Below are 12,385 nucleotides of genomic sequence, written 5' to 3' on the forward strand. Positions count from 1 at the left end.
CTCCGTGCCCTGCCTCTGAGCAGCAGGACAAGAAAACAGGAGGCCCCCTCAGAGCAATACATGGAGAAGCACAACTTTTATGTGGCACGTATCACCATAGTAGCTCAGGATATTAGAACCACTGTTTTTTGTGTGTACTCCCCCTCTGAGGACAGCAGCTGTGAGCAAAAACCACAGCCACTGGATTCACATAAGTAGAAATGTATTTAAAGAAACAGGACCCAAAGCCCCCAGCCTCCCCCTGGCTGTGTTACAGGTACCAGACCGACTCTCTGCACTGTAGCTGTAGCCAGACTGGGACGCTGAGTGTGCGCAAGTTGTGTAGCTTTGTGGTGGAAGCAGGAACTATTTTTGTTCTTTTTCAGGAAATCACAACTTTATTTTGGAGGGAGTAGCGGTTCCTCTTTGCACAGCACCATTTCTTCACCAACGAACCCTCTGCCACCAGTGGCAGAGGCAATGGTGGACTAGCTCTTCTCCCCCCCCCTATTTGTGGATGGAAAAAAGCAGGAGGGGGGAGAATTACCCCCAACCCACCCTACAGCGAGAGAAAAACAGCTTGTAACTTGTAACACCTTCATTTCAGTTTTGGCAGCAGGACTCCGTGCAGAGAAGTTCTGCCTCGATTTGAATAGCAAGTTTTGCCAATAGCCCAAGCCCCCCCCCCCCTCCCCTTTTTGAAGTAACCATTTAAATAAAAGGGGAAAAGGAGATGGGGATTATAAATGATAGAACTGGAACCACAACCCTCACTGACGTTAATAGCATGCAGTCTATGTAACAGTACATACAAAATCCAATTACTTTGGGCCTCGTCTATGCTCATGACATAGCATCATCCCTGGACAATCTACAGAATTCAAAACTGTACAAAATAAAAAATATGCATAAAACCCAACAAGTGTTTTTTACAACATTAGTACTGCATAAAAAAGCATCAAACCAGCAGGAGGTGACCCAGAAACTCCCTCCACAGCAGCTCTACAGGATGAACCACCTCGTAAGTGGCAAGGAGCTTATGCTGCCTGCACCATCTTGTCTGCTGGGGAGGGGTCAGGACCTTCTGGCCTCTACAACTCCTCTGCTTTGTGAGCTCGCCACCCCAGCCATGTTTCCATGGAAACAGCTAGTTTAAGGAATAGTGATTCTGTGCCCAGTCTATGGCACAAGCATATCCAGGTCCGGGGCGCCACTTACAACACCGAGGTCCCAGGCTCAGAAAAAGCACATCTGTTTTGTAGAGTAGACGGGACCATAATCAAGCGCTCTGAGGAGCGGGTGGTCCCCCCTTTACACTACACAATGCAGCCGGGCTTTAGCCGTGTGCATTGGAGCAGATGGGTTCCCCTGGTACTTGCCCTGCAGACATGCCCTTGGGGCTTGTTTACATGACAAAATGGCCCAGAATAGCTCTTGTACTTTAATTCACATCCTACTTCATTTCATGACAGCAGCTAGGCTCCAGTGCCAGCTATGAATGAGTACGGGGAGGCAGAAAAGCTCCAAGGAGACTTCATATCCAGAGTATAAGGAAGAAATGCACAATTTGTCCATTCCTTTCCCGCCCCCTCAGATTGATGCACAGCTTAGCAAAGGTCCCATCTAGCCAAAGTGTTCCTGCTTGCTCTAAATGCACATCGCTGGCAAGATATTGCACGAGATACTGAGTTATGAGACTGGCTTGACTGTGCACATTTTTACTAAGGAAGGAAGGAAAACCAGCCTCCAGTTAGTTCTCTCTACTACTCTCCCTGCAAGATTCCATTGTACACACGTGCCTTAGCAGACTGCTGCAGCATTATCTAGACCTGAATAAGCTACTGTTGGTACTGGCTGGAATTTCACCTGGGCACAAATAAAGCTAGTTCAGGAAGAAACATGGCTCCCTATTATGGGAGATCAGACTAAATGTACATAGGTTGCCCTCCTCCAGAAGGTGGACTACAACAGCAGGTCAATCAGTTTGCTAGGTTAATGAACTACGTTAACACTCCTCTTTTGTTTGAAGTTCTTCCTAAACTGGCACAAATGACTGTTCTGAGGTCTTTACGCTCATCTGTGAAGCCAACTCCAGTGGTGGCATTTTCATCTGAGACTGTATTAAAAAGCAACCTACAAATGTATGTGAAACCTTTATAGTATGTGAGTCACACCTGGCTAGTATAGCTCTGAAAGGTATTTACTATTTTATAAACACTGGAAGGGGCAGGGAAAAGCTCTAAAATAACAACCAGTTCGTGCGTAGCTTTCCATGGAAAACCAACACATATGGCAGCCCTTTTTACTTCCACTGAGAGGAGATTTTGGTATAGACCTGAAGAAGACAACTGCTCTTTGTCCTGCTTCTGCACAGAGCGGTCACAGCATATACTCAGATCTGGAACCAAAGTAAAAAAAGAGCCAATTTACAAGACCTGATTGGCTTTTAAAATTACACTGTGCGTAATACTGACATTTAGGATGAATAATCTGTCTCGTGCAAGCATGCACGAAGAGATTCAAACCTTAACTCCTAGAGTTAGCCTCAGACTCCCTAGGAACCTATAAACTTAATTTTCCCCATCAGCACCACACACTGCATTTGTGTTCAGCTTAACCACTCCGCACCAGCAGGCTGGGAGCTCATGCCAAAGGGGATAACTTTCTACACCAGTGCATAACACAGATCTAACCTGGGGCAGTCAAAGAACTAAGATTACACAATGGTGAGGTCTTCTGTGCTGCATCCATCTTAATTATCGAAAGGTAAGTGAACCCAAGCCAGCTCTGTGAGCCCCCACATCAGTCTACACATGCAGAGCAGTTGCAGAAGTGTTTACGTTAAAGATGTAACGAACCATCTGGAAGTCAGATACAGGAACTGCTTTGTGTAGGAATACAAATGTTAGCTAGCACAAGTGTCTTTCCAGCTGCATGGGAGTGTAGAAAAAGTGAGGGATTTCCACTGGCCAGTTACATTAACCCTTTGCACTGGCATCCCGGATGTCCCGGTGCCAGGCACTAATGCCAGAGGTAATAGCACAGGGGCATACAGTATTCCTGAGAAAGATCCCAGATCACACTTGAATCAGTCTGAATTTTAGTCAAGTATCAGCTACTCAACAAGTTCGTTACATCTCCACTATCTACATCTGAATGGGTCAGCTTATTCAACGTCGGGCACAGCCACTGCTGGCAGCTGGAAGAGCCATTTGTTCAAACAACTCAAATCGCTATTGTTGTATAATGAAAAAAGCAAAAAACAAGAGTGGTTTTGTTACAATTATCCTTCATTCAGTTCACTTGGGTGGGCCCCTAGGGGCTGGTGGAGAGCTGAGGAGTCCTGACAGTTCCTGTGGTGCAAGGTGCAGCTCTGCACCCTGTAGTCTTCACTCAGAGTAGTGCATGATGGACTCCACATAGTTCCCTGGGAAGAGCCCCGTCACTCCATTCATGACACCCTCATACCACCCATCATCGTTCTTCTTAATGACGTAAATGATGGCACCTTCCTGAAATGAGAGCTCGTCCTCCTTGTCTTTTGTGTAGTCATAAATCGCCACCACTAGGAAAGGGAGGAGAGAGAGAAAAAATAAACATTGAATAAGGGAAGGTACTGGTGGGAGAAGGAGAAAATGCAACTACAATGGCCACAGTGTGCAGCACTCTTGTGTTTAAGGCAATCTGGAAAAACTATTTCCCCCACTCATCTGAATTTGCTCCCCACCCACCCCAAATCCCTTCCAAACTTCCCAACTGATGCTGGGCTTTTTTCTAATCCTTATTGATTGAACTCTGGCTGTTCTCATCATTGATATAAAAACTCAATGCTTTCTTGAATGCTGATCTTCCAGATCCATCACGATGGATAAACAGAGTAGGATTAGACAAAGTTTGGTTTGGCTCCACACGGGCACAGACAACTCCCTAAATGCAAAGCTACTAACACTACCAAGTGCTACTAAACTAATGCCAATTGTTATAGATTAGCAAAATGCAAACTAATGACCTGTCCAAACACAGGCTGGAAAAAGGAACAAAGAGCACTGTAATGAAGTCTGGAAGGGGAAAGGATTCCAGGAGCAATTCTCAACTGTAGTAGGAAAAGAACGTAGGGGAAGTAGGAGCTCTGGGTTTCCATGTAACCTCAATCCCAAATATATCACAGTCAGGGAATGCACAGGTGCAGCCCCAGCTCTGGGACTCATAGTGCCAAGATACATTATCCAGAGAATGGGGGTCTGCTGAAGTAAATCTAATCAGATGACCCTTTAAAGGAAAACTTAGGCTAGATATTAGAAAATTTTCTTGAAAGATTAAGCTGTGGAATAGTTTTCTTAGGGAAGTGATGGAAGCCAAATCACTTGGGTCAAACCACTGGGAAATATTAAGCAGAGGACTTTCCTGTATTGGAAGGTGAGAGGGTGACCCAATAGATTTTTCCCCACCAGAAAGCAAGTTACACATGCCAAAATCTGAATACTGCTTCAGCAAACTGCATCAATCATCACTTTAAGCAGTTGGCCTTGGCACACCGAGCACAGGCCTTGAAACAAAATGCATGTTGCACTCCTGACTCTTCACGCTAGCGAATTAACAGAAGTTATCTGACCCAAATCCAGGGAGAAATAATTAACAGCATGAGTTCAGGAGTCAAGTGTCCTGAAGTACTGCAAAATTCATGATGATTTTGCAAACAGAAGATGAAGCTTTTCATTGACGGAAGTCCCAGAGACGTTCAGTACAAATGTCTGCTATAGGTACTGGCTTTTTCAGGATGAGAAGCAGAATTCATAACCACACTGCAATGGAGAGTCAGAATAGCTACCTGGCAAACACTGTTAATATGTGCAACACTGACCTGCAGAATTATGTCATTCGTACAAAGTGCATTAAAAAATAGCATGCGTTATAGGCTCTTCTTTACATTCCTCTATTTGTAAATTAATGCATTCTAACCAGTTTTCGATGTACCATTCTAAGGGAATAAAACACAAATGGAATGAATAAATATTTATTGTACTTGTTTTTCATCTTGGAAATTTAGCATTGAAAAACCATTTTTATTTAATCAGGATACTCTTGTTTGTGTGATACAATACTCGCAAATTCCTATTTTAAAATACATGAAAGTTCCTGGTGGATCTGTTGTTCCTAATTTTAAGGTGTTTTTCTCTTAACTAAAATGTTCCTGCCCTATCTAGTACTCAGAAGAGCAAGACATTTAAGAGAAAAATGTCTTAACTGAGGACCAATAATCCATCTGTTTAGATGGTACCTTCTGATTCCCTACTTTCCTCATGTGCCAGTTTGCACCAGTCCCTTCTGATCATTTGGAATACATTCAGCGTTTCTAGTTTACTAACATACGTTTCCTTGTCATTCCATGATGAAACAATGGAAGTCTGGCTGCTTGATTCTCTTATAAAATGACTTTTATATAGAAAGAAAAAACTAAATCTGCATGATAGATCTCTTCTTGTAATCTGTTCCTTCTGTGAATTACTTTTGCACTGGGACCTTTTCCTCATTCTCAAAGAATGCTTAATCCTTTTGTCTGCAGTCACACCACTTCAAGCTGTGATCTTGGCAGAGTTCCTAAATTATGCAGAGTCAGGCCAGTATTTCAGCGAGAGCTCCAGATGCTGAAGTAGTAGTATTAGGGATTGAACAGGTGGCAACCTTCCCTCTAACAAGTTTTAGGCAGGGCCTATTTTCAGGTGTAGCTGAACACATTTCAATGCAAAGATTAAAAATACAGTTATCCACTGGGCTGTAATAACCTGGTTTTTCCAGCTGATGATTTTTGCATAGTTTTTAGACAATTATATATTTGGTTTGTCAGAAATCGTCTGCTGGATTATAACAAACTGACCATAAACCTATCCAAGATTTGCTCCCAGACCCGGGAATTCTGAAAGTGAAATGAGAGGATAAGACCAGATTCCCTTCCTACATGGCATGGAGGAAGATTTCTCCCTTCTAAATATCCATTCTTGACCATTTGCTTTGTTTGGTTAAAAATCTTCCTTAGCATGGGCCCCATCCTGTGGCAACACCCCAGCATAAGATTAGATGAGGCACTGTGGTGCTCAAGGGATGGGCTTTTGGAAGAGAAAAAAACTGAAGTTCTGACTGCCAGTGGTCATTAAAATCATACGGTGCCCTGCCCAAATTTAACATTCCCAGAACAACTGCACCGTGCCTACTTACATTTCTCCAGCGGTTTAAACTGGATCTGGTATCTACTTCCTCCCCCAAACTATTGTGTAGTATTGCTGTGCAGTATAGAACCCCAAGGTGCCATTTCTAGTCACTTTTCAGAGCAGAACCACACTTTAGAGCAGCCACAATCTGTATCCATTGCATTTCCCAACAGCTTTCCTACTTCTACATCCTCAAATTCTGCATAAGTGAGCTACAGTCATTTGGTCTCTTAGAAGTTCTTTCCTATCAAGTTAAAGTTTAAGAAAACAGAAATACCAAAAGCCACACAAAATCATTGGCATGGCTACTGCTAATTGGGGACAACTGAATGTCCACCTTGTCTGTCAAAAAACAGCTTTTCTTCTCTGGATCATGTAGCACAGACAATCCTGTTTATAAGAGCACAAGCCACTGCCATGGAAATAAATATTTTGCATGCAGCAGATAAAGCTTTGTTCGTTCACAGTAGGATAAATACGTAAGTTCCTCCAGTCTGAAAGTCCCCTTCAGTGTAGAACTTTGGCTTTAGAGCTTGTTTGCCCTGGCATGTTAGAAAAGAAATTTCTCCTCTCCCAACTCCAGTAAAATGTAATGAAATATCTAGAGGTGGCTTTTGTACAGCAACCAAATTATTCATATTCACAGTGGTATCCACCCTTGCCTTCAAGATCTCCTTAAGTTTCTCTTATCTCACTGAGCTATTGTTTAGCTGTTTGCTCATCATACATTGGAAGAACCTCAATTTCTCTTGTTATTTTCATTTCATCAACCCTTAATCATCTGGTGCCAAGATACAGGATCTGAATTAGTTTTTGGCAGGAACCCTGAACTAACACCAGGGAGTTCATTTCCCACCTCATCCTCTTCTATTTTATATATCCAATATAAATCCCTTCCTCCCCCAACATCATTTACCTTGTGAATCCGAAATCAGCACGCTTATTGCCTGCTGGGACATTTACACATACCTTGCTGCTTTCAGATGTTCTCATTCACAGGCCCATAAAAGTCAGAGATGGGGACTGAAGCAGGATCTTGTCCCTTGAGAAGCATTCTTGTTTCAAATTTAAAGTATTTTCTTCTGGCCAGATACACTTTCACTATGAATACAGGTTTCCCCCCCAAAAACAGCTAATGCTATATTTTGTAGTTTCAAGATTATTCTTTTGTATCAACACAAGATATAAAAGATAGATCAAACACTGGAGGTCTCGTTAATGCAGTAATTGTACCATTTAAAGTTTAGACATCTGTTACTGCACATGAATATTAACATGTTCAAAACAAAATGTTAATGGAATAGACTCCATATATATGTAGTACAACATATTGTTGTGATTCACAGCAATTCTTCAACAGGATTGAGCACATTATAGCACGAAAACTATGGATACATGACAAAACCACTTCTGTGGCAATAGTTGTCTTATACACTTAATGAGATACCAGTAACTTTCGGTGAAGAATTGTAAAAGTTTTATACAATTTGATCAAGGACACTTCTGTTACCAATCCCACAAAATCCAACCTCGGCCTCTTTTCCTCCACTGACTACAATCCAAAGTATAAATGCATTACTCCTTATAAGCAGTTCACACATCTCAAACTCCAGATTCCCCACTTGTTCCCAAAGCCTCCAAGCAAGAAACAGGGGAATAAGGGCATGATTATGACAAGTTTTGTATGTGAAAGGAACTATTAGGTCAGTGGTTCTCAGACTTTTGTACTGGGGACCCCTTTCAAACAGCAAGTCTCGGACTGCGACCCCCCCTTATACATTAAAAACACTTTTTTAGTATTTTACACTATTATAAATGCTGGAGGCGAAGCAGGATTTTGGGGTGGAGGCTGACACTCCGCAACCCCTCACATAATAACCCTGTGACCCCCTGAGGGGTCACAACCCCTAGTTTGAGAACCCCTGTATTAGGTGCTTAAGGGCTGAAAGAATGATGAATCAAGACTTCCCTTTCCCTTAGTAAAGTGGGAGGAAAACTCCCTAGCTAAACAGAATGGTTACTCATTTCCTGGGAGTTTGGCTTGTGGGGTTTATTTCACCGGCAGAAAGCTCGCTTTATGAATAGTACAGGGATTGCACTTAACATTTATACCATTCTGAAAGATTCTACCGGTTTGAGATACATTTCCTAAACTTAAAATGGGGAACACCATTGGAAGCAGAAATCTCTCAAAACAGAGGACACAGACCACTGTGTCTACTTAACGCTGACTGTACGACTTTGCTGTGTGACCATTCACAGTTTAATTTTCAGCACTCAACTGCTTTCTCCTCCCTGCCCCAAGAAGCTGAGACAGTGCATCCAAGACTGCTATCTGAAGCATCCTGATGTCTGATGAGCTGCTTAGCCTAAAACCTGAGTACACCTGATGGCAGGTGAAGGGCTGTCCCGAACTTATTGGATAACAGCCATCACCTGAGGCCTAGTGAGGTTACTGGGCCCCGCTGTGCTGGTAAGGGTACATTTCTGGCCATTAAAGCTTGAGGGGGGAGACACAGCACAACAATATAATTCCTTTCACCAGTGGGGGTGGGGCAGGAGAAGAGTACTGGCTGCATTATATTTCCTCATCAATCAGGTAATATATGGATAAGTTTGAGGTTGGAATCCTGTGTTTTCTGTGGGGTCTTATATTTATAACAATATTTGGTACTCCTTTATCAGCTAAATGGCAGACATTCCCAATTTTTTGCCCCTTGGGGCACTCCCCAACTCGCCATATCAGATACACCTTTACGGTCATTTCAGAGCTTATTTTGGCTGGTTAAGTGGGCTAAAACATAGGCCCATGACCATCTCATCTACATCCTCAACCCACAAGGAATTTGCACTATTGATTTTTTTCTCAGATCTCCTCTTTCCAAAGAGCACCAAACTTCCTTTACTAACAAACTGGAGCCGCCTTTTACATATGTGTCTGTTCAAAACTAGGTAGGCTTCAAAACTCAATCTTCCCCACCCTGGTCATTCAGAGCCAGAAGAGTCTCCAACTCTCCTACCTTGCCCCTCGGACTCCATTCACAGACTGAGGGTACCGTTTAAAGGTTGTTGCAACTCTGTAAAAACTTGCCCAACAAAACCATGCTGTGGGAAGAGGGGGTTAGGGATCCCCCAAAAGATCCTTGATCAGATCAGAATGAAACTCCACGATGGCATCTGAGAATAAGCGCTGGAGGGCTCGTCTGGGTGCTGCCATTGTGGAGCAAAAGGAACCTGCCTTGGGCTTCTGCAAAAGCTAATGGGTGGGAGGAGGGAAGAATCAGAAATTCCTTCACAATGGAAATGGTTTACAAACCAGCAGTTCCCCCTTTACCCTGCTCCATACGGGAATGTGCATAATCCTGACATTGCCATTCAGAAGAGATTTGGAAGAGTCACTCTGAAGGCTGATGAATAGTTGTCTTGTTGCCATCTTAGGCTTACCCATTTGACTTCTTTAGCCTTTGTCTGTCTAGTCCTACCTACATGGCTCCTTTCATCTGAGGATATCAGTGCTTCATCCAGGAAGCACTCACCTTCTCAAATATTTAACTTCTTGGTGCCCAAATCTTCCAAAATAAAATGACTAAAATGGCTTCATGGGGAGTCATGTTCATTATGGTTCTAACTTCCATATCAAAATGTGCTCAATTCATACATAAGAGGTTTTTCCTCCCCTAAGAGTTGGCACTGCAAATTCGCCCTGGGACGTGAAAGTTATTTACGTGTATCCATCGCAAAACAATTCAGTGAGTGCCCCCAGTTAAACCCGGGCCACCAGGCTGAAAACAATGGGGTGGCCCAACTGGAACTGAGGGCAGATACTCGCCCTGCGACCGGAATGCAGTTAATTCTGCTGAGGCAGAACAGAATCTAGTTCACTTTCCCACAGTACTGAAGAGCCACAACAGCGAACGGGAGTAATCAGAAAAAAGCAGTCTTTGCTCCACGAGTAAGCAGATATAATGCACAGCAGTTTTTGTCCATTAGCTGCACTTCAACATCAGCCCGCCCACCAGCTTTGAACCTTATGTCCAACTCTAACTAGCAACTATGTCCCACTTCTTTAAAACCCTGCATTAGTAACACAAACAGTTGCAGTCTCCTTTATTCTTCATTGGATTAAAGACCAGTGACGTTTTCCTGAGGTCCAGGTGACAAGGCTACCAGAACTTTAGTGAAGATTGCTCTCTACAAGTGTATTTGGATTAGGAAATACCATAACAGCCAAAAAGTGAGAAGTCTCACACGTGGAAAGTTCTCCTCAGGAAATACTTGAGACTCACTGTTCCTTATGAACACCGTAACAGGGCAGTAAGCGTCACACAACAGAAAATGCCTCACAGTATAAGCAGTGTCAGCAAGCAACAGAAACAGAGTGAATGCTGAGCGCCCTCAATACTACTCAAGGTACAAAAGCAAAAAGCAAATGTTAGTGAAGCAATGAATCTAATCAACAAGGGTAAAGACTTACCAAAGTGACCCGTACTGGTCCTAGCCTGAAGAAAACATGCCACCTATTCTCACAGAAAGAAGTGCAATGGAGAGATTTAACCTTCCAGAAAAAGCTGATCAGTCCATGTCAGGTGCACCAAGGTCAATAATCAGCATCCCCATTCCAGAACACTCCACTGCGACAGTAATGCTTTGTATCAATAGCTATTTTCCTGCCCTCCCTCATGGAAATAAGCCTCCTTGACAGGAATAAGCTGAAGCAAACAAAAGAGTCTGTGGACATCAATAGAACGATGTCAATCAGACCCATGGAAAGGTCACTAGGTGTAGTAATTCATGCAAATATCCTGCAAGTCAAATATTTTGTCTGACAAGTTGTCCCAGCCTGTTGGTGAAGTCTGTGTGTTTCGTGAACCACACTTACGGCAACTAGGTAGGAAAAAAGACAGCAGTTTTGCAGTTTGCTGGGACTGGCAGAGGTTGCTTCTTCACAATCTTCATTTTTTCCCCAGGTACTGTACTGAATTTATTTTTCTTGCATGCATTAATTTTTTCTCTTGGTGCACTGTGAATAGGGTTGCCAGGTGTCTGTTTTTTGACCAGAACGCCCAGTCAAAAAGGGACCCTTGGGGCTCCGGGGAGCACCGCTGACCGGGACGTTAAAAGTCTGGTCAGCAGCATAGCGTGACAAGGCAGGCTCCCTGCCTGCTGTGGCTCTGCGTGGCTCCCAGAAGCAGCGGCATATCCCCCCACTGGCTTCAACGCATAGGGGCAGCCAGGGGTCTCAGCGCGCTGCCGTCAGCCACAAGCGCCAGATCTGCAGCTCCCATTGTCCAGGAACTGTGGCCAATGGAAACTGCGGGGTCGGTGCCTGCAGACAGCAGTGTGCGGAGCCGCCTGGCCACGCCTCTGCGTAGGAGTCGGGGATGGGAGGGGGACATGCTGGTGCTTCCAGGAGCTGCTTGAGGTAAGTGTCGCCCGCAGCCTGCACCCCTGACCCCCTCCCGTGTCCCAACCCCCTGATCCCCCTCCCGCCCTCTGAACCCCTCAGTCTCAGCCTGGAGCACCCTCCTGCACCCCAAACCCCTCATCCCAGCCCCACCCCAGAGCCTGCAACCCCAGCCATAGCCCACACACACACACACACACCCCAACCGCCTGCCCCAGACTGGTAAAAATGAGTGGGTGAGTGACGATGGGGACAGAGGGAGGGGGGATGGAGTGAGCGGGGAGCAAGGCCTCGGAGAAGGGGCAGGGCACAAGGCAAGGGTGTTCGGTTTTGTGTGAGTAGAAAGTTGGCAACCCTAAGTGTGAATGTTGTTGAAGTGTAACAATCACTACCACAGTTGGGAAGCCTTGCTGTGCTACATTTTATCTCTCTTTCTTATTGGGCACACTGCTCTGCTTCACAACTGGAACCAGGATTTCTTGCAGAAAAGTTTTCAGTGGCAGTAATACAGGAATTTTCACTCTATATCAGGGGTCGGCAACCTTTCAGAAGTGGTGTGCCGAATCTTAATTTATTCACTCTAATTTAAGGTTTCACGTGCCAGTCATACATTTTAACATTTTTAGAAGGTCTCTTTCTCTAAGTCTATAATATATAACTAAACTATTGTTGTATATAAAGAAAATAAGGTTTTTAAAATGTTTAAGAAGCTTAATTTAAAATTAAATTAAAATGCAGAGCCCCCTGGACCGGTAGCCAGGACCTGGGCAGTGTGAGTGCCACTGAAAATCAGCTT

The 12,385-nt window shown here is 44.0% G+C and overlaps 1 protein-coding gene across 14 annotated transcripts in view; it reads right to left on the bottom strand.

Annotated features, from left to right (window-relative positions):
• Positions 1–559: 559 nt before the first annotated feature.
• ABI2 (abl interactor 2) overlaps positions 560–12,385 on the bottom strand; it is a 98,329-nt gene continuing 86,503 nt past the window's right edge. For all 14 annotated transcript variants that reach the window (XM_054043379.1, XM_054043371.1, XM_054043378.1 and 11 more), the window contains one exon: positions 560–3,544. In XM_054043379.1, the coding sequence (XP_053899354.1) occupies positions 3,369–3,544 (176 nt within the window). In that variant the 3' untranslated portion in view covers positions 560–3,368. The remainder of the gene's footprint in view (positions 3,545–12,385) is intronic.

Source organism: Malaclemys terrapin, chromosome 11 (genome assembly GCF_027887155.1).
Source record: "Malaclemys terrapin pileata isolate rMalTer1 chromosome 11, rMalTer1.hap1, whole genome shotgun sequence".
Classification (NCBI taxonomy): Eukaryota; Metazoa; Chordata; order Testudines; family Emydidae; genus Malaclemys; species Malaclemys terrapin.